Source organism: Conger conger, chromosome 9, assembly GCF_963514075.1.
Source record: "Conger conger chromosome 9, fConCon1.1, whole genome shotgun sequence".
In the NCBI taxonomy this organism is placed as follows: domain Eukaryota; kingdom Metazoa; phylum Chordata; class Actinopteri; order Anguilliformes; family Congridae; genus Conger; species Conger conger.
Genome location: NC_083768.1, coordinates 25,141,431 through 25,169,309, shown reverse-complemented (window position 1 = coordinate 25,169,309; position 27,879 = coordinate 25,141,431). Strand labels below are relative to the sequence as shown.

Sequence of the window (27,879 nt, the reverse complement as noted above, 5' to 3'; positions counted from 1 at the left end):
TGACATGGGATAACAGCAGTTTTCCTGCCCCAAAAAGTTTTTCTGCTTTCAAAAATTGAGCGATTAATCTTGATCTCATCTAAAAGATCAGCCCTTATGTTTTAGAGTGTAAGGTTATTTTAGGCTGTGAAGGGGCCCATTGGGATTCTATGGGTAGATGGAATATGTCGGCTATATAGTAGGGCGGCCTGTAGTGGCTACGGTACATGACTGGGACCTGCAAGGTCGGTGGTTCGATCCCCAATGTGGCCACAATAAGATCCGCACAGCCGTTGGGCCCTTGAGCATTGCTCCAGGGTCTCCTGCTTAGTCTAATCAACTGTACATCGATCTGGCTCTGGATAAGAGCCATTAATGTAATGTAACGTCCCTGGCTATTCTCCACTGAAAGTAGTACTATTGTTTTTCCCCCAACGTATAACTTTCCCAAAAGACCAAAAAAAACAACTGGTTTGATAGTTATTGAGGAAAAATATGCAAGTCTTCAATGAGGACTGTGCGTAATAAACTAGATCGGGTTTTTGGAAGCAGGCACACGGCGAGCTGATGCGGGTGACATTTTCGAAAGCAGCGCTGCTGAAAGTGAGGAGGAGTCTGAATCATCCCGGCATATTACTCAGCACATCGCTCAGGCTGACAGGCCACTGCTGGGGAGTTGGGGGGCGCACAGAGGCTGAACTGACAGGTTATCCGATTGTCAGAAATTAGTCACGGCCAGAAAGGTGAGAAACTGTCTCTTCTGCTTCTGAGCTGTCTGTGGCAGTGAAGTCCTCGTCTTCCCACCCTGTTCAAAACTTCAGTTAAAAATACAAATAAAAAACACAAAGCTTGACGACAGCCAGGTAGACAAAACCTGGAAACAAAACGAATTCAGAAGAGGGGAAGAAATAGCAGAAGTGCAGTGCTGTAGCACTCTCTTGTGGTGGCTTATAGTACTGCTAGATAGCCTGCAAACACAGACATACACAAACATTTACAATTTGATTATTATGTGCCTTGTATGAAATACTCACATATTTCACATTTTTTATTGTCTAATGATACCATCACAAGGCTTTAGTCACCAGATCCAGGCCTATATGCTCATATGGAAAATATTGTGTATCATTAACTTATTTAAGGCTGCTAAGTCAGGCCTTACATCATACATTTTAAGTTCCTAAAGATAACAAATGTCAAATTACTAAATTGCATTGAGTGCTTAACGATCAATTGCCATGTGCATGTTGTATTAGGCATTTGTAAAACACTTGCTCTCTCTGCTGGTGAAAACTGATAATTGCATTGCCAGAGAACACAGTCTCTTGTTCTAAAAGTACTCGGATAATTATACAGTGGCTTCAGGAAGTATTCAGACCCCTTCACATTTTGCATGCTTTATTGTGTTGTAGATTTCATTTCAAATGGTTAAAATTTTTGCCCATCAATTTACACTCAATAACTGATAATGACAAAATGAAAACATGTTTTTAGAATCTTTTGCTAATTTATTACAAATCAAAAACTGAAATTTCTCATTTACATATGTATGCAAACCCTTTGCTATGGCACTCAAAATTGTGGCTAGGTGCATCCTGTTTGCTTTAATTATACTGATATGTGTCTGGAACTTGATTGGAGTCCACCTGTGGCACATTTAATTGATGAGACTTGGTTAAGAAAGGTACACACCTGTGTGCGGTACAAAAATCTGGGCACCTCAGGTGAAAAAGCCTTTTACAATTAATATCTAACTGAACAGTGGTGACCTGTTGCGTAGTGGTCAAGCTACATGACTAGGACCCACGAGGTCGGTGGTTCGATCCCCGGTTAAGATCCCTTAACCCTGAATTGCTCCAGTGGAGGATTGTCTCCTGCTTAGCCTAATCAACTGTACGTCGCTCTGGATAAGAGCGTTTGCCAAATGCCATTAATGTAATGAAGTGAACCTGACCTCTAAATGTTTAAAGCAAGATTATTTTTTAAATAAAAAAATAAAAAAAGGTCCTGTGTAAAAGTTTGGGAACCCTGTCAGTTAGTACTTTGCAACTCCTCCTTGGGCAACTATAAAAGCTTGAAAACGCTTCCTGTAGCCAGTTAAGAGTCCTTCAATTCTCGCTTTTGGAATTTTTCCCCATTCTCTCTGGCAGGACACCTCTAGCTCACAAATATTCTTTGGCCTTGCGTGTATGCCATGTTTGCGATTTCACCACAGATATTTCAGTAATATTCAAGACTGCGACTGTGGTGGCTATTCCAATTTCCTGGAGGTACTTCATGCTTGTTTTTTTAGGTTTGGATCATTGTCTTGCCGGAATACCCAACCTCTCTTCAACTTCCATGTATGGACTGACCTTTGAACATTAGCCTCTAGAATGTCTGTATTTGTATATTTGTATATGTAAATGTATATTTGGTGGAATCCATTCTTCCTTCCACTATTTCCTGTGCCCCCAGCTGCCACACAACTCCAAAGCATAATGGATCCACCTCCATGCTTCACAATTGGCAAGGTGTTCTTCTCGACAAAGGCTTCACCCTTTTTTCTCCAAACATATGTTCTTTGGTGGTGGCCAGAAAGTTGAATTTTGGATTCCTCAGTCCAAAGCACAATGTTCCAAAAGGCTTCAAGCTTCTCAATGTTTTCTTTTGCATACTTCTGAATTTTGTGTTGATGTTGTTCTTTCTTGTAACTCTGCCATGTAGGTCTTTCTTGTTTCAAGTATGTTGTATTGTTGTCCTGTGAACAGCTAGACCTGTGTCTGCTAGTCTTTTTTGCAGCACTTTTGCAGTGATGTGGGGGTTATTTTCAATATTTTTCACCAGGTCTCGGCCCATTCTATCTGAAATCTTTCTTGGACTTCCAGACCTTGTATTGACTTAAACTGCTCCATTTATTTTCCATTTTGTAATAATGACAGTGGAAATATGTAGTTTGAAACACTGACAGAGTTTTTGTAGCCTTCTCATTCCACGTGGAAATTAACTATCTTCAGGTCCCACAATTTACACTGCAAGTCAGGACAAAAACCAAGCCAAGAAGTCCAAGGAACTCTCTGTATACCTCTGTGATAAAATTGTGGCAAGGCATAGATCAGGGCAAGGGTATAAAACCAACCTTTGAGTGTTCCCAGGGGCACAGTGGCCTCAATAATTGTGAAATGGATGTTTGGAACCACCAGGACTCTTCATAGAGTCGGCCGTCCAGCCAAACTGAGTAACCAGGCAAGAAGGGCCTTGGTCAGGGAGGTGACAAAGAACCAAACGATCACTCTTAGCAGAGCTTTGGAAGTCCTCTGCAGAGATGAGAGAACCTGCCAGAAGGACGACCATCTCAGCAGCACTCCATCAATCAGGCCTTTATGGTAGTGGCTAGCTGGAAGCCACTCTTTATGAAAATGCATATAACAGCTCGCTTGGCTAAATCCAGGCATTTACAGCTTGTAGAGACTTACCCAAGAAGACTCAAAGCTGTAATTGCTGCCAAAGGGGCTTCTGCAATAATGAATTTAGGGTCTGAATACTTATCTAAATGAGAGATTTCCATTTTTGATATTCAGTGATCTGGTCATGGAATACTGGACAAGCAGTTGTGCATCTTTCTCTCATATAAATATGATTGTAACCATATTCTATGAATAAAATGATTAATAATTCATGTTTAAAGGAATACTATGCATGATTTCTTTCCTTGCTTAACGTCCTGTGTTTACCATCAAAAAACATTTATGCCCCCATCCTCAACCCCACCTACACTCTCAGGATGAAGCTCACCCACCTATATAACTAGAGGTTTTATTCTGGCTAGCTGTTGGTAGCTTTGTAACTACTGCAGGCATGCTAAAAAAAAACATATATTCATTCTTGCTTTTATTTATTTTTTGCAGCTTAGCAGTCTAGCTTTGTGCTAGCTACATGAATGCCTTTCCCAATCAGCATATCGGGTTTAGTAGGCTAGGTGATCTCCCGGCTGCGGCCTACCAGCCAACCCCCGTGGCAAAAAGGCTTAAAAAAGGCATGCACATTCACCCCGTAGTCGCAAAACTGCAATTGTATCCGGGAAAAAATAAAAAAAATTATACAGGTTTGTAGCTATAGTTATTACAGATGGTACTGATTACCTAGCTAGCTAACGATAGCTAGCGCATATGAGCCTCCAGCCAGTTGTTACTTTGTAAAATATCAGACCGAAAGCAAATCCTCAGGCCATTATGACCAGCCAGCTAACATTACCAAACATACTGTAACTGAATTTAATTAGCTCCTAATGGCAGCTATTTAACAACACTGAATGCATTGTTGACCAGCTATTTGGTTAGCAGGCCGCCAAGGCAACCCTTTCTTTCACTAACCCAGCAGCAGCTGTACAGCCAATCTATACACGTTTCCTCTTGCTCAGCTCCTCCTCCTTCTATTGGCCACATGCTTTTCAGATACAGCAATGCTTTGAAATGTCTCAAAACGATTTTTAGAATAACAAATAGGTTATAGACACAGGCATGGTATTGGGCAGAAGTGAACACAGACACAGGTTACCTGTGCATCATAGTAATAACTGAGCATGGCTATTTTATAATATTTTCAAGTCCCGCAGAGTATGCCTTTAAACACAGAAACTGGATTCCAGATAAGATTCCACCATGTCACAATACACTAAGATCAATCTAAGATCCATCCATTCATCCATTATCTTAACCCGCTTATCCTGAACAGGGTTGCAGGGGGGCTGGAGCCTATCCCAGCATACATTGGGCGAAAGGCAGGAATACACCCTGGACAGGTCACCAGTCCATCGCAGGGCACACACACCATTCACTCACACACTCATACCTATGGGCAATTTAGACTCTCCAATCAGCCTAACCTGCATGTCTTTGGACTGTGGGAGGAAACCGGAGTACCCGGAGGAAACCCACGCAGACACGGGGAGAACATGCAAACTCCGCACAGAGAGGCCCCGGCCGACGGGGATTCGAACCCAGGACCTCCTTGCTGTGAGGCGGCAGTGCTACCCACTGCACCATCCGTGCCGCCTCAATCTAAGATGCAATCCTAATATTGCCATTGTGTGATATTTCCACCAGAGCAGTAATAGGGATTACATTACAATCACTTAACATTCTCATACAGAGCTATGTAACTGAGGAGAGGGGAGAACATCAGTGATTTCTACAGCTCATTCAGCGTGCTGAGGACGCCACGCACTTCCCACAAATGTGACTAATCTCAAATGATCTAAAAAGGACATAAAAGCAATGAACACTTCTCAGAACGGCCATATGAGCACAGAACACACCACCATGTTAAAGTGAACCTTTCACTTCTTAAGGTCAAAGTTCATGCGCTCAGAAATTCTCTGGATGTGGACACAGGCATGGGTGCGCTACAGTTGTTCTCTCAAATCACTCACCATCTTAGTTCAGATGAAACCCAACAAATCTAGTTGACAGTACGTATAAAAACGGTTTCTCAGAGGCAGTATTGCATCATCTTACATATCGGTGAGAAATTATTTTTCTAGGGAACCAATTTTTCAGAAAAATAGGTATTATACAATTTAAAAGCTCTGTACATTGAATAGCTTACACAAGTTAAATTATTCTGTTTCTCTCTTAGTCAATTTCAAACCCGGACGGCAACATGACACTGATCCATTGCTGTACTGCATTCCAGGAAACCCACACTGTGCTACAGAGAAGAGTGTGGGTTAGGCACCCCTAATGTTCCCCCAGGCCAGGCACAATTCCATTACAATACTCACATCTGCTGAAGACACAGGGACATGCACTCAGTGAGACCTTTACTAGGTAGACCTGTACACCAGCTTGTTGATGCAAATATCTAATCAGCCAATCATGTGGCAGTAACTAATTGCATAAAAGCATGCAGACATAGTCAAGATGTTCAGCTGCTTTTCAGACCAAATATCAGAATGAGGAAGAAATGTGATTGAAGTGATTTTGACCGTGGAATGATCGCGGGTGCCAGACAGGGTGGTTTGAGTATCTCGGAAACCTCCTGGGATTTTTTTCACGCACAACAGTCTCTGGAGTTTGCAAAGAATGTTGCAAAAAAACTAAAAACAACCAGTGAGCAGCACTATTAATAACAGAGAATCAGAGAAGGGCCGGACAGGTCAAAGCTGACAGGAATGTGACAGTAACTCATTACAACAGTGGTATGCAGAAGGGCATCTCTGAACATCAAACCACTTAGTGGTTGGCTACAGCAGCAGAAGACTTATTTTTCAGATTTTTCAAGTCTTATAAATACCTTATAAACTGCTCACTGACTGTATATAAGCAATTAAACTAGGGTTTGATAAAATATCCTTCTCCTTGGGATAAGCACTCCAGGGTCTTTAATGACCACAGTCAGTGATTTTACAAATGTATTTCCAATTGCTTAAGTCTACAGTTTAGATTGAGTTCCATAAAACTTGGGTGTTGAAATATCAGTTATAAATAGCATGGTAATTTTTTATTTAGCTTAGTTCCGTAACACTGCCTCCAAGACAAAAATCTACAGACGTTTCCAAGTATCAACTGCACTTTGAGTTTCACTGAGCTGAAGTACACCCTGGTCTGCCACAGAAACAATGTTGCAACATTGCAAAATCATCACAAGGTGGTGACAATATCTCACAACATCCACTGAAGGGTTTACAGGAGAGCTTTAATCGAAAGGCACATTTACAGCAACAGTGGGATGTGAGATTGGTGGCAAAGAAACAGTAAAGCTTCATCCACACAAAATACAGACTTAAACAATGGACTAGAAGTACTTTAAATGGGAATATACTCTCTAAACATCATCTAGTTATAACATTCTCTTATTTAGAATTACTCTAGTAACTCTAAAAAGCTAATACGTCAAAACAGCCCGAACTGCATACCCGCGTGTCCACCACTAGTTGAATATAAAAGTTAAATTAGTCACTCTACAGTGTTCTGTACTCTCACATTTTCATTATTCCACCAAACACTGAAGAAAGATGTCAGAAAAGCAGGTGAACTAGGTATGACAAGCTTCAGTCAAAACTTTATGGCAGAATTCACAGGCGTGGCGATGCAGACTTTTAACGCAGTTTCTGTTGGAGTGAATGTGAAGGGCCTTGGGCTGGAGGTTTTTTTCTGGATGCTTCTCAGCCAGAGCAGTGGACCATGGACCCAGCAGGACTTGCAGGTAATCACATCCAGCCAGGTTTTTTTTTTTTTTTTTGGTCCAGGTGTGTTGAGCTTGTCCGACGTGCAGGGAGCCAGCGCTCTTGGACTGCACAGGATACTTCATCTGTCCAGAGTGCTGCCAGTGTAGCGGCTAACAGGCTAACGTCAGAGAGCAGCTGGGTGATGTGTACAACACTAATGTACAACTTCTTCACTGGCTTTCCTAATTTCTTGTTCCTAAGCCAGGCTTTGCATTTAAGACCAGAAACCCTTTGTTCACGAAGTCTTCCTTGCACTGGCCACCCACCGTCAACCCTCAGAGCAGAACTATTGAGCAACATCTCAGTTTAGTCAGAAGTGGTAGCACACATGAAAAGCTTAGATTATTCAGGCCACCTCTCTCTAGGGCATCGAGTCCTTGAAAGAAATGATTGTTTTACATAAACACCATTTACATCGCCTCAAGTCAAGTAAGGTCATAACGTCTACCACTGACCAACAATCCACCCCTCCCCCTCACAAAAAAAGTTAAAATAAAAAAGGACAAAACAAGGACCTGAATTCACAGTATGCATCATCATAATTTAATACACAAGTCCATATTCTGTTCTTCAGGGGGAAAAAACTACTCGCAATATGGTGGCAATGGCCAGAATCCCACACAAACATAAGAGAAACCAAATCTAAAATGGCAAATTCAGATACTCAAATATTAATATTAAAAAAAGAAGCTAGCTTCCAGGGTTATGCATATATTGGTAATTTTATATATATATATATATATATATTTATATATTTTGGGGGGTTTTTTAAGAAAAACTAAAAGTATGCATGCACAGTTCAAACTCTAATAAGGTGAAAGTGTGAGGAGAAAAAAAAAAGAAAATTTCTCCTGCAAGGAGAGACTGTGGTGAAATTCCCCTTGCTTCTTTTCAAACAGGGGCAGTGTTCAGATTTTTCTTGTGTTGGGTTTGCTTTTTTGGCATTCGGGGTGTGACAGGCCTACACTGGATTTCAGACCACACAGCACCGCAGTTTTCCACTTGTGGTGTATGAGTGCGTCTATGAAGAGGACAAGGGAGTAGGACCCATCAAATGATAGCCCAACAGGGTATTTTCACAAGCAAAAGGGGGGCCCTTCAGTTGATGAACAGCAAAATACTTAAGCAGGGAAAAGCAATATCAAAGATTCTGGCCAATGCCATACATCAGAGAAACATCCCACACCCTCCAACCCCTCCCCACTCACACAAAAGACATCAGGCCGAAAGTCGGCATACCAGCATGCACACTGACGCCAATTACAGCTTAATGGTACAAATCTTGCAGTGTGCCAGATGCTCATATGCTACCATAATTGCTTTTGTGCACTTATGAGCTTAGAATCAATTTCCAGAAAGTCAATTGTTGCCAGAACCAAGTTCAGCCAATGAAAAGTGCCCGTTTGCAAAAAAAAAAAAAAAAAAAAGTAGAAGAAATGAAAAACTTCAACGCTGTTTCTGGGAAGCGGGCTCCTTCGTGAGCGTAGGGCTTGTTTATCTGGGTCAATGTTTCGTGTTCACTGATCTGTAAATCATCTGGGGTTGATGATCCTCTTTTCTGATCGCCATTGCATCAGACGAGCCAGATGCTAATAAGATCAGTCAATCTAATTAGCGCTGCGTAGAGGCCCATGGAGGAAAGCCACAGGAAGTGATGCAATGGCAACAAGACTTCAGCAGCCAGACAAGGAAGCACGCAGAAGAGGAGCTGAAGCACAGCAGCTGAAGCTGTGCAAAGCTTCTGGGAGTCTGCCGTTTATGTGGCGGCGTTGGAAATCACAACCGATCATGCCGGGGGGGGGGGGGGTTTGCAGCGTGATCAGCTAAGCATGTTCTAGCCTCCGCTTACGTACACCCAGAAGTTGGAACAGCGAAACCGAGGGGAATAACCCAGGCGAGAGGAGGGCGTGACAGCGGCCCGGTTCGGTAAAAAGCAGCGCCGGCGGACGGGTCACGCTGGGTTCGGACCAGATTCAGCGCAGGGACCCTAAAACACTGCGCCCAAGGTCCCCAGCACCCTCTCGCGCTTGCCGTTTGATTAAGAGCTGGACGCCCCACGCCCCTGCGCTTCAGAAGCATCACCATCTTTATCTCCCGTGTCATCAGACCGGGCAAACCCACAACTGAATGCGACACCGCGCCCGCATAAACACGCCAGGCTTCCTCACATAAAGCTTGCTATAGATGACGACTCCGCATAACTGCCTACTGCCAATCATCCAGAAAGGGGAAAAGAACTAATCTGAACTCTGTGATCATTCCAGATTAAAAAGATATAGATTTCCAGATAAGCTCATGGTATGAGAGCTGATCAAAAATGCATTCAGATCCACTAAAAGACATTCTAAAATTGCATGAATAGCTGTCATGCAACAGCCGCGGTGATATAGTTTATTATGTGCGATTCAGTATTGAATGAGAGTGCCATCTCAGAAATATGCGGACCGAGAGTGCCACTGCAGACCTTCGTAGGTCCATGGAACAGCTGTAAACACAAATGTAGCCAAGAGCACACAGCCATTTGCTGTACTGATGAAGGAGCCCACAAAACTGGTGGGTGACCCTACATGTCCAGTAAAATGTCCAGTGTTGATTCAACTCTAACAGAGTGTAAATGAAGTCAATAGAGACCACCTCTACACTAGAAGAGTTCATTTAACACAGAACATTTTACCATGTACAGAGCAGCCACTGAGCAGACAATTCGGGACACTGAAACCTCTCTGCTCCCCCCACGCCTCCCATTAATACCTGCACGCCAAACCCACCCCACCCACTCCGTCGCCACGGTGGCTGGCTCGCTTCTTTAAGAGGTAACTTCGGTTCAGTGGTTCTTTCCAAGGCCCTTCGCCCGTTTAATCTCTACTTCTCTCACGAGAAAATGAGACGGCAAAAGTAGCCTTTTCTGTACCCCCGCTCCCACCCCACTCTCTCTCTCCTTCCCCCTCTCCATCTCACCCCTCCTTCACCCGCATACTTCTACCCCTCTATCATTTCTGGATCTGGAATATAAAGAGGCGGAGGTTGATGTTCTTGGCCGCCAGCAGTTTGTTGCACTCGACCGAGTCGATGATGGGCAGGGGCACATAGTCAGTCTCGTTGGTGTCGTTGCTGAAAACGTGGTGGTTGATGACGGGCTTGATCTTCACGTCGTCGTAAGGCCCCTTCAGCAGCAGGAAGGAGCACTCCAGCGCGGAGTTCACCTTGCTCTTCAGGATGAGCTGGAAGGAGAGCGTGCGCTTGCAGGACAGGTTGGGGTTGCGCTCCGAGTCGTTGACCCGCGCCTTCAGCACCCAGGTCTGGTTGAGCACGGTGAAGCGGGGCGTCTCGTAGTACAGGCGCGTGATGAAGTCGTCCGTGCGGTACGGCCGGAACTGCACCTCTGCAGCAGTTCGGGGGCAGAAAGAGCACGTTATACAGCCTGGAGGTGAGGCTCGTCACTACGCCAACAGCAGAATGAACTTCCCAGCAGAGTCATTCCGCGGAAAAATCAACCTCAGGTGTGGTGGGGGGAGTGACCACTCCCAAAACTTGGGTAAATGTTCTTTATACATTTAAAAGAGAATCTGCTAAATATTAGCCTCATAGGATTTGTCGTTTTGAAGATATTGGCTCTTAAGAAAGGGGTGGCACCCAAAGTCACTTGCGAATGGGGTTAGTGCTGAATTGAGAGCATCATATCTTTGCCATTAGAGCAGGAAAAAAGGCTCATCAAAGGCTATCCCATCTGGTCCGAACCGACAGAAGGGTTGCTGTGGAACAAGTCACAGAAAATGTTTGGAACTGGACCTTGGAGCAATGGAAGATGGTTGTCTGGTCCGATGAGCCCTGTTTTCTTTTACATTATGCGGACAGCATGCTGTAGCATTCTGCTGAGAAAGCCTGTGTCCGGGCATTCATGTGGAGATCAATTTGACAAGTGCCACCTACCTAAACATGACAAACAGTTCAAGGTGTTGCCCTAACCTCCAAATTCCCCAGATCTGAGCATCTGTGGGATCTGATTCATGTGTATTTACTAGAATTTCAAATTTGGAAGTTATACACCATCAAATATTTTCTTCGTGTTTTTCCCTGCTCTAATGCCAAAGATATGACCCTCTAAAATAGATACAAACCCCAATTTTTGGATGCCACCCCCTAATTTAACAGCCAGTATCGCTACAACAAATCCAATGAGGCAAATTTTCTTCTTCTCAATTGAATATATAAAGTACATTTACACAAAGTTTGGGCAAAATTAGAGTAGTCACCCCCCCTCTCCCCACACCTCCGTTTGATTTCTCACAGAACGACTCAAACAGAACGCCAAAACTCCAAACACTGCACTCAATTATTGATGCCACTGAGAGGATCCAATTTTGCTGTGGGTCTTAACCTCACATAAATGAAAGGTACACAGATCTGAATACTTTTACTTTAGCTCTTATGATGCTGCATGTTCAGCAACGAGGAAGCAAACGAGTTTGTGCCTTCCAGCTCCAGGGGTTGTGCTGGGGTTTTGTATTATACCCATGCCCCAGGGTGCTGTGGGTTTAGCGTTTTTACAACACCAGTGTGTCATGGATCCAGTGTGTTATGGGTTCAGTGTACTGTCAGTTCACTGGGCTGTGGACTCAGTATGGTATATGTTCAGTGCATAATGGCTCTTGTGTGTTGTGGGTTCAGTGTGTCACAGCCGCAGTGTGTTGTGCCTTGCAGAATGTTCTAGCAGGTGGGTCAGGGAGCGACCTGTGAAGCCGATCTTCTCAAAGCACAGCAGGCTGAAGATGCTGTTGTACAGCTGCATCTCCTTTCGGTGGGACTGGTCCATCTCGTCCAGGATGCCCATCAGCTCATTGCCCGTCTTGGTTGGGTGGCAACACTCGGCCTCGTGGGCCGTCAGCTCATGGAAGGGACCCTGCCACGGGCAACCAATCCGCTTGTACTTACACTGGGTCACTCTGATGGAGAAAGAGTGGATTTAGGGACCGAAGGTGTCCAAGCACCAATGACGGGTATCTGACTGGGAGAGTGGGGGCTGGAAATCTTAAGCATGATATAGCTGCACCTGAAGGGCTTGTACAATTATAACAGAAGCCACGTTTCTGCCTGTAGAAATAGGAAACTATGCAATAATGCATCCACAATGTTGTACAAGGCAACCGCAACTTACTTCTGCAATCTCAATTGTTGTTTCTGAACAATATATGTCCTAGTCTTAGGAATCGCTTTCTGGGCCCGTCCTTAAGAACCTGTACATGTGCAGACCCGAGGGAATGTCATTCTTTCGATCACTGGGAAAACCATCCCCAGAAACAGCCCAGATATCTATATCTTGGGAGCACCTCTCTTCAACCTTAAATAAATGATCAAGTAGAATTCTCTGAACAATTTGTCCCTTAACCCAAATTATTTAATTGAAAGGGCACGGAAAAAAATAAATACTAGATATCTTGGTGCTGATGTTTGTCTTTTAATTAAAGCAAAACTCTTTTGTCAACTAAAAAATCCCAATTACGTGCCTTCCTGAGGTTTGTGTTTATAAGATGTAGAACTTGTGAATTTGCATGAGGAACAAAAGACCTGTATTTACAGAGAAAGTGCAAACATCAGCACTGCAATCACACTTTAGAGCAAAAGGGCCCTTTTGTTCAGTATGCTTTCCATAGAAATGCTTCCTTCAAGCCTGTTAAACCGGTTAGGTGCCTGAAATTATGGAAACTAACTTCAAGAGCAACTGTTAACCTTCCAGTCTGTGGGCTGCAGGAGTGGAAAGTCCCAGCTGACCCTTACTGATGACAAGGTTGCGCAAACTTCCTCCAGACAGAGGAGTTGCCAACCGCAATGTGCTTTCACACACTGGTGTCATTCAAACCAACATGCAGTACCCCCCCCCCCCCCCACCCCACGCTTGTAATCGGGTTCAGATCAGGGTTCTTTCAGGCAAAGGAACCCTCCTGATATTCTTCTACTGCTGGATTACACTATAGATGCAGGAACCTCAAAATATTCTCCCCCCCAACCCCCTGCAGTGCATTTCACAAAGACTATAATATTGTTGACTATTAAAGAAACGAGAAAAATATGATACAATTATAATACAATTCATATTAATGCACTTAAGGCACTGTGTGTCTTTTGTGTGCTGGTAGAAGGGGGCTAAACCGAAATAGTACGGCTGCTACTCTCCTTTCTCATCAAAAGGCAGGTTTGAAAGACACTACAGCCGGTAGCGGGGAGATGTACAGCAGAAATAACAGATGGACAGATGGACAGAGGGTCAGAGGCGTGTGGCTGGGCGCCTGGCCCCAGGCCACGCGGCCGCTGTGCGGTACCTGTCCTGGCACTCCTCCTTCTGGTGGCGCTCCAGGCCGCTGCGCGGGAACTGCTTGAGGCAGAAGCTGCAGTCGCAGGGCAGCTCGCTCACCGCCTTCTCCACCGCCAGGTTCCGGCAGCACAGGCTCTTGCTGATCTCGCAGCGGCAGTTGGGGCAGGTGGCCTGCTCCTCCTTCAGACGCGAGTCGGCCAGCAGGTGGATGAAGCAGCCTGCACACATCAGGTGCCCGTTCGTACACTGCGAGGGGGGGAGGGGGGGGGGGGGGAAATAGCAGGGGCGGGGCACACATGCCAAGAGTTAACTGGGTGCCAGGCGGCTTAAAGCTCTCACGCACGAGTCTGTCGTATTGAAGCAGAACATACAACATATGGTTATTATTCATATTTTTGGATTCGTTTATTTGTTTATTTGGTAGACACTCTCATCCACAGGGCCTTACAATGCAATGCAATTAGATCATGGTACACGATGGTATACATATCTCAGAAACAATAACCACAACAAAAAATTTAAGGAGCAGTCAGAGGAAACAGACAGGCATTATGATACAGAGCTGGAACATTTTCAGCAGTTAAGTTTGCTGGTAGCTGGGTCCACAACACAAAATATGTATTTCAGGTCCAGTCACCAGGCCAATAACTCACACAGGCAAAATATGCATTTAGGGGCTGGTGGCTGGGACTGTGGCAGGGGAATCACTGCATACCACAGACAGAAAACTCCCTTTCAGTTCTCCACGGTCATATCAATATTGTTGACCAACTAAACTTGGGTAGGCTAGCTAATGGACAGGACAAAGCCAACAAATCGAGTGAGATGGTGTTTAAAAAAATAAAAATAAAAAACTTTTATTATTATTTCTTGTAAATTGGGTGTACTGGTTAAGAAAATTTGACAGGACCGTAACTAACTGGGGGCAAATTCATATTTTGAAATCAAAGACCCAGTCACCTGCAGTAAACAAATAATGCCTCACAACTAACCTTATGGCAGACAAACTAGGTAACAACATTGTAGAGACACTCTGACAAAATGAAGTGTGAATTCCCGATACATTCGTTTTGAAATAAGCAAGAAGATACATTACAATCTCTATGCATTAAACATTGATGTCTAATCTGTCATTTCATGGTGCTGGACAATCAACACTTATAGAAGGATACAATCAGGTTCATAAAGACTTATCAGGATGGGCATACAGTCCTTGGTACTCATTCTGAAGTATCCCATGAGATCTGCCCACTCCATGCATAGGCTACATGCTACATGTGCACTTAATTCCCCATGTGGGTTTGAATGACACTGCAGACGAAAAAGGATAACACAAAAGAAAACTGACAGGCAGGAGTGTGTACTGTGCATATGGACACCCCAACATTAAATTCAATTCAAAGTTTTTATGCAAAATAATGAGAAATTGACACAAACACCCCTGCAAAAAAAGACAAAACACTTTGACAAAAGCGAAAGAAAATTCCTAAATAACTTGATCAGCTATTGAGTCCGTCTTGACCAATTCAATGGATAAAATTCTGAGAATAACGTTCCTTCACATGAACACATTTTTACAATAACATTTTCACATTTTGTGCTTGACAAAAAACCAAACTACAATGCTTACACAATCTAATAGAACACATGGAAATTGTTATTTTTCTCCTCGGCCACAAGTGACACTTGCTTCTCATGAACAAGCTTTTACCATTCTGACCTTTTCCCTTCAAAATGTTGAGGGGCCATCAAGCCAGTACATATAGGACGTCAGAACAAATCTACAGTTAAATGATAATTGTTTTTTTTAAACTTTATTTTCCTTGGTTTGCTGAAAACAATCTGAAAAACCTTATATGGAATGGGGAATATATACCATTTTCTCTATTCCATATAACATTTGAGCTTGACTTTGTTTCTTATTATTTTGTAATTAGTCTATAAAAAGTTTAGAGAATGTTGACACTCATCACTTACTCATTTATAACTCTTATCATATTTGTAATTAAAAATGGGATTCTTTCATCGCAAAATGTATTGCCAATATATTAAAAGTACTGTTGAAAAAAACTATAAATGTATGTCAGTCATGAACACATCATATTGAGTTATTATTATTATTAATCATTAAGGGGGCATTCATAGGGATCAGGGCCATGAACATTCTGTTCAGAATCTGTTCAATATTTGTCAACTATGACACAAACTACAAGAAATGTACATGTGTTGGAGAGAGGTCATTACTAGTATCAATGACTATAGATGTCTATTCACTGTGACATTATGAGACTGTGCACACATTTACCTGTAAGCAGAAAGCTTCATGGGAACTTCAGTTGAAGATGAAGTATGTCACATCCCCCTACAGCATCACTTGATAACATAACGTTTATGCAATTTGAAGTTGGTCATAGTTAGCCAATTCAGTAATAACTATTTTCGACAGTACCCGAGTATCAAGGTAGCTAATTCGCACACCATAGCATGGTAAGGCTGGCCGGTTGGCTGGACTGACAAGGAAGCTAAGCTGTCATTAGAGCAGTCTAGCTAACTGGACAGCTTGTTATTGTGAAGCAATTTAATTGTCTAGTTTAGCATTCGCCAGCTTGAAAGATCACAAATGTAATCCAAATTCAATCTGTCATGAATCAAGAATGAACTTTCTTATTTAATTTTATTAGATTAACATGTAAAACAACTGGGATGATCTAATTTGTCTTTGCACCTCAATGAACCGTATGACATGATTGACAGATCAAAAAATGTTTACCGTTGAAACAATTCTCCGTTAATGGCAATATCTCCCAGCACTCAAGCAAGCATCAACTCAATTCAGTCAACGGTTCATTTCCAAGGGCACTGGCATCACCCAAGTCATATTTATATTACGCTGCCAGCTTGAATGGTAGCATCATGAATGCACTATATAGAATAAGACATGTTATGTACCATTACAGCACTGTGTGTGTGGGTTGTTGAAATTTAGCCCATGAATGGTATTTATCAGTTTAAAACACCATGCAGAAATCGAGTGCAATACTTGATGACATAATTTTTCTCTGAGGGACACTTGATACACCAGCTCTGCTTTTTTTTTTCTCCAGGGCTGCTGACTGCACAAGCTACCAAACTTCTCTTTACTGAGTAGGTAACACGATCACAGAGAGAGCCCAGATTGCAGTCGAAATCAAGATGGTATGAACACATGCCATGAGACTAATTAAGAGGATTCTGATAACCGAGCTGGGGGTTATTAATGATTGCTCAACAGGTGCGTAATCCCATGGTCAATGCCTAACTGGCAACTTTCCACTAAAGGACTCAATTACAAGTTACTGAAACCAGTCCTGAAAACCTGCTGCATTCTACAATCTAGAATAATCTTGTTTAATTACTAAATAAATAATCCTTAGTTGAATTAGAATTGGCTTATCTTGTGAAAACAGGAAAACACTGTTCAGAACTAAATACTGGGCAGGGGGATTCTTTCATCTTTTTAGCCTTAAAAAGAAGACAACATTATTCAGGATTACTGGTGCAAAACAAAAATATTTAAGGGTTGGGCCACACAGCCTGTCTGTGTATGTAGGCGTGTGTCTGTGGGGTGGGGTGGGGTGTGGTGTCTGTGATTGACATAGGGTGGGATGGCTTGGGATGGGGTGACATGGGGTGGCTATTTTCCGGCGTTTCCCAGTTAGTCATTGATTTATTTATTTTTTTAGTTGCTAGAGTCTGAATGAAGTGGAGAAAGAAGAGGTCAATAAAGTGGACAACAGTGAATGGCTTCGTATACGTGGCGTTCAGTAGCGATAACCAACAGGCGAAAATCGATTTAAAAAAAAAATATTCTGTGGGATATTTACCAGAGAAAACACGATAATATTATAAGGAAAGGCATCGAAAGGCCTCCACTTAGGTCTCACACTTATTTGAAGTGTGTGTGCCAAAGACACGTCTTATATAGCTAGGCGCTTGAGAATGTGCATTTCACACTTGCTAAAAAGTAAGGAATTGACAGAGTTCTACTGAGTATTGCAAGCAAAGATCTACGCGACTGCGTACAAAGGTTATTTAAGGTTACATAGACATTGTGGCATGCAGATATAACTAGCTAGCGGAATAGGTGAGCTCTACATTCTGGCAATAACGTGAAGTATCCATGTTTACTTATTCGCAATATTGCAGCTAACATTAGCTAGCATCACATTTAGTAGCCAACTAGTTAGCTGATGGTTAGCGTACTGAGAATCGCACTGTCAAATAGCTAGCAATATGTCGTTACAGCTTAACACAATTGTGATAAGCGTCTAACGTTAACTAATTTGTGTTACGTCTAGCAAGTTAGCAAGCTAACTTATCCAAACGTTATATAGCTATAGCTAAATATTTGAAAAGGCACCAAACATATAAAAGCCAAATTCACAGTTTACCTGATAGACGGAGGCTTTGGGTAGGTCTAGGCACACGGTGCAGCAGAGTACGGAATATAATCTCTCCTCCAATTTCCCTGCCTCGCCTTCCTGGAGTCTCACTCGCTTCTTGGGCGGCGCGTCGGGGTCAGATTCAGGCCCGGACACCTCTCTCCGCACCCCGGCCTCCTCCTGTATTCCAGCCAGCCCGGCACCCACAGCAACCGCTTCGAGGGCGCCACCCACTGCCCCCACACCTAGCCCGGCAGAGGAAGAGCCCGGAGCTGCCGCAACCCCTACTTCCACCCTTTCCTCCATAGAGGACATCTATTTAGTTCTCGTTTTTCCTGTTGTATTTTGTGATCTATGTCCGACTGTCGACCTCACAGTGCGAAGCTATAGCTAGTGTGCTAGCTAGTAAGCTAGCGAGCTATGCTGGCTTGCTATCTAGCTAGCCAACTCTGGTAGCGATTATTTCGTAAATAAACGGGCTTAGATTCAAACGAGTAAACAGTCTATTGAACAACGCTTTTGTTTGATTCGGAAGGTTTAGCGCTAACGATATGCAGCTTACGCTCACTGAATTGCTGTCTCAACATATATGACGTTGTTAGCTAGCTGACGTTAGCTATAACCACTATAAAAGTTTATCTATGCATCTAGCTAGTGCTAGCCATCAGCCTTTCAAAACACTTGAGTTTTTTTTCCCTGCTTTGGAACAAAACAGACCCCGTCGTGCTATTGACGTCGTTCGTCGCAGTGACAGCACCCACACCGTAGCCCATCAGGACACGGCCCTGCACCAAGATTCCCGGACTTCTTCCACAAACCAGCCGAAACCGATCGAGAGGTATTCGACCCGATATACCCCCGATTAGCTTATCAAACAGTATTGCGACTCTGTTGGAAATCGCCTCCTGGACTACACAGCCATCTTTGTTTTTCTTCTGTCCGTCTCCTCCTCTCTCTGTGACTCCACTGTGCTCAGCGACTCCCAATCAATACCGCGATTACTCAGCAGAGGTCACGAATACGGCAAATCAAAAACTCTGTTGGTTGACAAATTGTCAATATTTTGCCAGCAGCTATAATGGCTTCTTTTGCCAGCTCTTCTCTGTCGTCACGGATTGGCTACCCCCAATGTGTTGTGTTGGATCAGGTGACATGGGTATTTAAAGAGTTATGCAGGGCGCAGGCGCAATGGTCCTTTGCGGGTCAGTTTTAGCAACGCTAATGTCCGAAGAAACATGATATGCGACAAGAGAACAGTCAGTGCGTCACCTGTACAACAAAATAACTAAGCAAAAGGGGGGATGGTTTGTTTCCTGTTTATTCAAATCTTTTTGCCACTCCTTCACTCGACGTTTTTACACTCCCCAAAACCGAATTTTATTTAATTAGAAAAAATTGGCTCTTCAGTTTCAGTTGGTGCCTCAACTCAATTGAAATTAAATGGTAGTTTTTTTGTTTTTTTGAGTGTGCTTGCACATGTGAACTTTTGCTTTAGGGAGTGGCTCTGGTCTGCAGCCGATAACCTATTGCATAGACTAAAGGCGTTCAACAAGTCTGGGCACTTCAGCGGTTCCTGTTTGACTTACTAGTTGGACAAGTGACCAAGACCATGTGACTTTGATGGTGGAATGGTATAAAACCGTCGGCTCCTTAGAAATACAAAAAAGATGACAACTGACTTATTTTGCATGCATGATTACACGTGGTAGTATTGCCTTTATGCATTTTATTTTAAATGTTCTTTAATTATAGTTAAATTAGCAACTAGCTAATAATGAATGGTCCTTATTTTACTTCGCAAACTTGTCATTCAGGACTAAGATGCACATCCAAATAAATCTTCAAAAGACATATGAAGCATTTAAATACTCAAATCTAACACCACAATGCACTGACTCAACAATTCCTTAAGCAAAAGCGTTTTTAAGATGATTTTTGTGAGTGTGTCCAACTGTTTTTTTACTTTTATATATAGTTTTGAATATAAATTTAATGACTACAGCGCTTTGAGCTCGGGAAAAGCACTTCACAAATAAAATGTATTTTTATTATTACTATTAAAATATGAATCCAGTTTTAGTGACTGGATTTCTGTTAAATACTTTAATGCTGCCATGGGGACTTGATGTTAGTTATTCACACAAAATTATTAACAGTGTCACAAAAATGATTGAATCCATTTGTTTTTTGGCTCAGTTTCTGTAAAGTAAAGTATCCTTTAATTTCACATCACTCATTTGTAACATCTCTCTGTACATTCATTTCATTTTAAGCATATATTTCTGTGTATCATAACTAATTGTTGGAGGTTTTTCCCACCATTCTGTTGCCTGGAATGCCAGATGGTACAGCTGAGAATAGCTGCCATTATCCAGAAATTGAGTCCATAGAATTGTAGATTGCATTTTAGGAGAAAGCACGAAGTCTTCTGTTTTATGAATGCACATCACACAGAATAATAACAAAACAATTACAAATGGCTGCAGATTATTTATTTACATGCCCAAAGAGTACAACACAAAATTATAAATGTGCATATACAGTACCTATCAACCCCACTATTTTGAGCCTCAAAATATGAATTATAATTACCCAATTAAAATGATAAATATGTATTAAACATGTCATAAACAGTCAGGTTTAAGTATCTGGACAGTGACACAAATTTAAAGAGCTGTAATTCCTACACGCTTCATTCTATATGGATGTAAATACCCACAAATGAAACCTGACCATCCTCACTTTAATTTGAGGGTGGCATCCATATGAGGTGAACCATGTAAGAAAACCCTTCAGAACTGTGTCACTATCCAAGTCCTTATCGACCTCACTGTATATTTGCACAGTCAACTGTTTATGTGAATTACTATACACTAACTGTAATGTGTGTATGTGCTGTAGATGATCTGATACCATTTCAACTCAACTGACTGAAAAACAGTTTTTTGTTCTTTTTTCCCCCAGAACAACCAACTTGGTGTGACTGTGCCAATGATCAACACTGATGGCTTTAAAGTAATCATGTTTAAAAAAATAAATAATAATACAAAAAAAACTAATACTGAAATCATAGTTTTTGACATGAAAAGTGTGTTCACCAAGTCAGATATTTCAACAACAAAGGAAGATATACCAATATGATGGACCAAGCTTCGTGAGAAAACTATTTCTGTGATATTCTGATACTCCAGGTCCATCAGCATGATGTCTTTGGCACTCTGATAAATAACTGATCTCTGTATTGAAGGAATGAAATGCACATTCCCCAATGTGTACATGAATATGGCCTATTCATCCTTTTTTACAGGAGCTTCCCCAACATTCCCTTACTTGCCCTTTGCCATGATGAATGTGGGACAATGGGGCTTCATGAGCCCATAATGCTTGGTTCATACCATTTGACCACTGAGATTAGATGGCAGCTGCATCTGTTATCGGTTTCATGAAGCCTGCTTCTCATGTCACTGGCCATGGAAGAGATACCAGTTATTTCAGACACATTCTGCTTCTGGGATGGTGCTAATCAGAGTCCCTACAAACATATACTAATCTGGCAAATCATTTATTTCCTGCGATGTTCCTCCTTACTGAAAAGTCAACCACGTGTATTATTGTTCAGTGGATTGCTGGCTTGAAATCGAGTTGTCAACATTGACAATGTTCGCTTCCTCCTGAAGACTGCCAGCTTCACTCTGCACCCATGGATGATGTAGCACCTGCTCAGCCCTTAGCCTCGTCCCAGGATCCACCAGAAGTAGCCCTCGGATCAACCCCTTGGCACCTGGATCATAATTTGAAAGGTTGTGTTTAAGAGAAATAGAATTGGGCCTGGCTGTCCATATGTCTTTCTACCCATCCAGATCACATTGACGGTATAACAGTTCAGGGACAAAGATATCTGTGTCATGTACTGTGTGGTCACAGGGTTTGAAAAGAAAAATGAAAGACACTACTCTGCAGACTACATTTTTCACACTAAAGTTTTGACTTATGACAGTATATTGTATATTTATCAAGCCAACCGATCCTCACCATCAGAAATACTGTCCCAGTAGGGGGGCAGGAACTCATACTCCCCCTGCTGAATGAGCTCAAACAGCTCATCCTGATCCTTCTCCTGGCTGCGGAAGGGAGGAAAGCCACATAGCAGGATGTAGAGGATCACGCCAGTTGCCCACATGTCCACAGGTAAGCCATAACCTTTAGGAGTGGGGGGAAATGGACAGTGTTGCCCCTTTAATAATTCATTTTAATGTGAAGTGAAAATAGTACAATACCATTTTATTATAAACACAGAAGTAAATAAATGCCATTGACACAACAGTGCTGTAGTGCTGTCGTTCACATCATGAGTTTGACTCTTGTTTTGTAAAAAAAAAAATGTTTGGATTGATGAACAGATGCCCTGATTGCAAAATGTTTAGTGTTTTAAAACATAAAGCACAGTGAATATTTTGGAATAGAATCACAAAGACCAAAGCTTGGTTGGAGACAATCAGTGGCTATTGCATGTGTCTTTGCCTTCAACTGTTTTTTAAAACCAGAAACCAGAAACCTACTAATTTATTAATACATAAAGCAATTTAATTCCCTTTGAAATGAATGTTTCAGAACCATTTTTAAACTGGATGTAATCAATGAGCATGTTATAATTGTTTTTGACTGAATAAAAAAATGAGTTTCAATTAATTATGCAAATTACCTTCAGTTATGATTGAACAACTATGATTGAAAAGAAAATGGCCTTCTAAGGAAGGCTAGGTGTTTGTGCTAATAATAAAAAGTGTTACAATAAAACAACTGTATGCACAAGTTGAACAAATTTATGTCAGAGCATGTACATACAGTGTATACAAAAAACATACAAAACACCTGTTTTTATAGTTTATCATGGACTATCTTGATTTCTAAGTCAAGGACCAACCCAGAACTACTTTATATTTGTGCATAAACTTCATGGCAACTTGTGTACAACATTTGGTAAAGATATCAACAGGACTTCAAATTCCAAATTAGTTTTCTCAAAACTGCACCCAGATGTCCTCAGATGTCCCCAAATGTCACCAAATACAAAACATCTGCAAATCATTTTGTCCAGACAGATGAATCATCAGAAAAGCTTATTTTTTGTATACAAATTGTAAAGAAAATTAACCTTCACTTGTGTTTTCTTCACATATATGAGAGTATGTTTTTATAAAGCATGCCCAAAAATATTACCCACCCTAATGCTTTCTAACCAACCTGCATTACCTTTAAAATTGAACTTTATTTCAAAATTAGGTTAACCAGAGCCAGTAAAATCGTAGGCAGTAACTTTAACTGTATGATACCTTTAACCAGTTGCCATATTCCAAGGAATCCTCTCTTCATATATGAGTGATAGGGTTACGAGTGATGAGTGATCTTAATGGCCTCACTTAACCCCCCGCTCCACTCCGCATGCACACACGCGCCCCCTTGTCCCTACCTCACCTTTTTCTGAGAGGATTTCTGGGGCCACATAGGTTGGGGTTCCACACACAGTGAAGATGGGCTCGGTGACCACCATAGCCAGACCAAAATCAGCCAGTTTCAGAGTGCTGCTTCCATCTGGGTTACACTGGACCTCATTTGGGAAGGATAAATGGAGAGGGGTGATCATCTATAAACAGTAATGCACACACCCTCTGCTGCCTCCTAGCTCACTCATATACATACACTTACACTTACATATATATGCACGGACATGCACACATGTACTATGCATGAGCACACCCGCCTTTACATACCCACACACCGATCCTCCTCAATTAGGCACAATATTAGTGGAACACTTTATTCATCAGAAAGAAATCAGGAAAACTACTTCTAAGAATTTAAAAAGCAATGGTGAGTTTTTATAGCAACTGTTCCTGGAATAGCGTTGGTTGTTCTTGGACCCATCTGTTAGTTCCAGCTAACCAACCTGGCACCAGTCCCTGCATAGGGCACTTGGGCCAGCTCCAAAGGGATACTGTTACATAAGCTGGTGGGATAATTTGCATAGAGAATCCTCAGAAGTGAATTCTGACATATAGTAATACCCCAGGGACATTTGTACGTGCTCTAAAGAGCAGAACACGGTTTTCTGAAATGTACGACTCACCAACAGGTTCTCAGGCTTCAGGTCCCTGTGCACGATGTTCTTGCTGTGTATGTACTCTAACGCTTTGCATATGTCCCTGACCATGAGGGATGTGTGATGCTCGTTAAACTTCACGCTCTCTGTGATGGCGTCGAAGAGGTCCCCACCCTGTACCAACTCCATGAGCAGGTAGATCTGGCCCTCGATCTCATAGTCCCTCAGAAGCCGCACCACGTGTGGGTGCGAGAGGCTTCGGATGATGGAGATCTCATTCCGGATCATTTGTTCTTTCCCCTTCACTTTTTCCCTGTCGATGATCTTCATGGCGTAGCAGGTGTCGGAGTTCCGCAGCCGGCACTCCCTCACCACAGCAAAGTTCCCGTCCCCAATGACGCGGCCAATCTCATAGTGCTGCTCAATGCCACCCTCCATGTCCACCAGCCCCACTGGGAGCAGGGCATCAGGGTCATTTTCAGGCTGTGCCCCTGTTTCAAGGTCCTCCCTTTGCTCTTTTCTCTCAGCAGTGCCCTGTTCCCCCTCTTTCGAATTGTCTTGCAAACTCTTGTCCCCATGTTCTTCTGGTGAATGCTCAGGAGCTGGAAGTGGAGCAAAGCTGTTCTCTTTCACGGCATTGTTCGGTCCATCCCTGAGAGGATTATCGGCTGCTTTTCCAGTCTCTGCTTCTGGACGCTCCTTAATCCCAGCTGGTGTTTCTTCCTCAACATGCTGCTGCCTCTCCTTGGGCACCTTCCCACACTGCCCTTCCTTTCTTCCAGGGCCAAAAGAATCACTGACGCACTCTTGGCTTTTCATGATGTTGCGCTCCCGGCCAGTCAGCCTCTCCCAGGGTTGCTCGTAAACACTCCGTGAATATCTTTGCGGTGGCCTTCTCATCTCCAGGGACTTATCCTTTTCCCATACCTGGCGGTCTCTGGTGGGAGATGAGACCCGTTCTCTCATCAGGCCACCATGCGGTCTTCCACCTCTGCCTCTCTTACAGTTCTTGCAGTAGCTTGCACAGGGGGCATATATTGCATTGAGCTTTTCAGTCTTTTCGATCTTCCCCTTGAGATGGAAGGCCTCCTTTGCCCGTCTTGGCTGGGTCTTTTCTCCCAGCTGGGCCTCTCCTCTGTCCTTCTCTCGCTGCTTCGTTTTCTGCCTCTCCTCTCGGCATGCTTTGTCCCCAGCTCTCCGGGGGCCATCGGCCCCTGCTGGCACTACATTTCGAGCTGGGTCCAGCTCCTCGTGGAAACCGCTGTCAGCCTTGGATGTGTTGACCGCTTGCCCGAGGACCCTCTCCCATTTGTGCAGCACGTGGTCATGGTAACGAGGGCTGTCTGGGTACAGCTCCTCCAGAACCTCCTCGATGTCCTGCAAGGACAGCTTGTCCCTTCCGCTGGCCACAAAGACCTCATCGCTGCGAAAGAAGTCTGAGACACCCTGGATCTCCCTGCCCTTCAGGTTGAAGAGCTTCTTGATGCGGTCGTTTCTCCAGCGGGGGTACCCAAGAGCCTCAGATATGTCCATGACCAGCTGCTCAAAGGTCTGCACCGAGCGCCTGTTGAGGAGGATGGTGATCTTCCTCAGGTGTGTCCTCCCGCCTGGCCTCACAACAGTCAGCATGCGAGGTCTCGCCGGGCTGTTCTCGGCATGGGTTGTGTGGAATCCATTGTTTCCATGGTGATTATGGGGTTCATTCAAATGGCACGGCTTTAGTGGGGGCTTCCCAAACGTCCTGCAGCCCACAGGGGGGTAGGTCGCCTGGAATCTTCTATCACTGTGCCACTGACTTGGGTTGTGAATAGATTTAGGAACTGAAGTCTCCTGTACTGAAATACAGAATGCTTGTATTAAAATATATTGTGTATTGTCTAAGGCATGTTTATATGTATAAAGAATTTGCTATATTTTTCCGGGTTCAAAATATGCTTGTTAGGACAATGACATATTCAATGTCTCTATCTGAATTGGCAAGTAGCAAAAAAAAAGTTTTAGTTAAAGGCCCATCATTCAAATTAACACAGAATGTTCAGTTGATTTTTGACGAAAATGATGTGGATGGCAACTAAAGTTCTGTGGAAATTACATAGTGGGCCTTTAATTAAAATTTGTAGTACACTGCAAAAAATAAAAAAATGAAAAAGTCAATCTCTGCAAGTATTTTAGCTGTATATTTAAATTTTAAATTTTAAATTTTATTTATATTATTTTTTGTAAGTAAGACCAAAATGAAATGCCAGGGAGGTGGGACTTTTTCGGCTCATGATTTGCTAATTTCAATTGTCAAACAAGCAGTAACTTGAAACAAGCTAATAGATTCTACTTGAAAGAAAAGAAAGATTTTTAGTCTTATTACAGGATTAAAACACTTTTTCTTTTTTTGCAGCGTATGCTTCTTGTTCCTACCATTGCTTCCTCAAAAGAGTACGCATACGTACCTGTTCATGACCTGAACCCCACACCAGTAACAGGGCACATTTACACACTGCTTAGTGGGTGAAACTAATACACGGAGTGAACATATTGCCACGTGAAAGCAATGGCATCACAGAACTGGCCCCTGCCAGGAAATAAAATCCGCTCACTCAGGTTCTTGAGGAAGTATCCCGTCTTGCCTTTTAGGGCATCAATAATTTAGCATAGGTGAGTTGGAGAGGCCTTGTTTGCAGAGAATCTCAAATGGCTCTCCAAGTCACGGAAGGATGGAAAAGAAAAAAAAAATCTGATCGGCTGTATTGGTTTACAGAGGACATTCTTGTAAGTAGAGCTCTTTTTTTTCTAAGCATGACACTGCCAACTGCCTACATGAGAGTTTTCAAGAAGACATAGTGGGAACATGATGAATCAAGGCATCAAGCTTCTACCAAAGATGGTGCTCAATGTTTCACTTTCAACCTCTATGACTATTAGCACTGTCTTAGTGCTTAACCAGTCTTTTAGCAGATTACAGTAAAGCTGTAGGTCTTGAGTATGACACGCGTCCGCACATACACACTACACAAGGAGGGACATGAAATAAGATAGCATAATGAAGATTGCAGTCATGTTCCAAAGGGTATTGAATATGCTATTGATTTTTTATGTGTTTCATAGATCTAAACATCTTTACAAATGCATAAGGTTACTCAAGTCTACAGACGCTTAAAAATATATATCTTAAGTTATTTATTTGTTGAAATGATGGGGGATCATTGTGCTAAGGGTCAGGAGTCAGAACAGAGCTGCACAAAAACCACAGATTCTTGGGATTTGACTGAACTGCATTCTGTATTTCTGTGGCAGTCAAGATACGTGAAAAATTTCTGAGTTGTTTGAGTTCACCAGACAATAAATCAGATATATCCTTCCTCAGCACACAGGTGTGTGTGTGTGTGTGTGTGTGTGTGTGTGTGTGTGTGTGTGTGTGTGCGCGCCCAATGCCATGCATTGTCATGTTTATGCTTCTAGATCCAAGCTTCTATCTATACATGAAATTAGAAAAATAAAGTGTTTATTGTACCATGTATTGTTTGTTAGTTCATTAATCACACTCTAAATAATGCATCCTGTTGGCTAATTATCCTTAAAAGCCTGAAACATACCTGTCTGTCTGCACCTGGGACCTGTCATCTCACCAGGGCTGTGTTGTTTCCAGGCTGGAGTCATACCCTTCTCTTGCTGACGGCTCAGGCAGACGGCTTACGAACCGCGATTCTTCCAGTGTCAAATACCGTAAACATATCTTTCCCGACGCGAGCTCGCGAGAGAACAATACAGCTCTGCACACGCCAAACAGCATGGCCACAGGAGCATTGCAGTGGATGTAAGTGGAGTCGTGGGCAAACTGCTCTTTCCCAGGAAACCTTTCCAGCAACTG

General features: G+C 42.7%; 2 protein-coding genes across 2 annotated transcripts; both read right to left on the bottom strand.

Moving 5' to 3' along the window:
* Positions 1-10,120: 10,120 nt before the first annotated feature.
* Positions 10,121-19,036, bottom strand: zftraf1 (zinc finger TRAF-type containing 1). The gene is made up of 4 exons (XM_061254787.1): positions 17,927-19,036; positions 13,504-13,742; positions 11,918-12,129; positions 10,121-10,568 (listed from the first exon to the last, which is right to left on the bottom strand). Exons 1-4 carry the CDS (start codon positions 18,230-18,232, stop codon positions 10,177-10,179), a joined length of 1,149 nt encoding a protein of 382 aa, XP_061110771.1. The 5' UTR covers positions 18,233-19,036; the 3' UTR covers positions 10,121-10,176.
* Positions 19,037-20,394: 1,358 nt separating this feature from the next.
* dclk3 (doublecortin-like kinase 3) lies at positions 20,395-26,469 on the bottom strand. Its single transcript, XM_061255951.1, has 5 exons — positions 26,462-26,469; positions 24,045-25,758; positions 23,393-23,525; positions 21,950-22,117; positions 20,395-21,698 (listed from the first exon to the last, which is right to left on the bottom strand). The coding sequence occupies exons 1-5, from the start codon at positions 26,467-26,469 to the stop codon at positions 21,526-21,528; spliced, it is 2,196 nt and encodes a 731-aa protein (XP_061111935.1). The 3' UTR covers positions 20,395-21,525.
* Positions 26,470-27,879: the final 1,410 nt, after the last annotated feature.

Bases quoted from the DNA above. Each gene is read 5' to 3' on its own strand.
- zftraf1 (XM_061254787.1), bottom strand. From the start codon at position 18,232: ATGTCCTCTATGGAGGAAAGGGTGGAAGTAGGGGTTGCGGCAGCTCCG. The intron at 13,743-17,926 runs GTAAACTGTGAA...CCCCCCTCGCAG, and splicing joins CCAAAGCCTCCGTCTATCAG to TGTACGAACGGGCACCTGAT. The intron at 10,569-11,917 runs GTCGCTCCCTGA...GAACTGCTGCAG, and splicing joins TGAGAAGATCGGCTTCACAG to AGGTGCAGTTCCGGCCGTAC.
- dclk3 (XM_061255951.1), bottom strand. The intron at 22,118-23,392 runs GTGAGGTAGGGA...CCACTCCTAAAG, and splicing joins AGAAATCCTCTCAGAAAAAG to GTTATGGCTTACCTGTGGAC. The intron at 21,699-21,949 runs GTGAGGATCGGT...ATTATGATCCAG, and splicing joins CTGGGACAGTATTTCTGATG to GTGCCAAGGGGTTGATCCGA.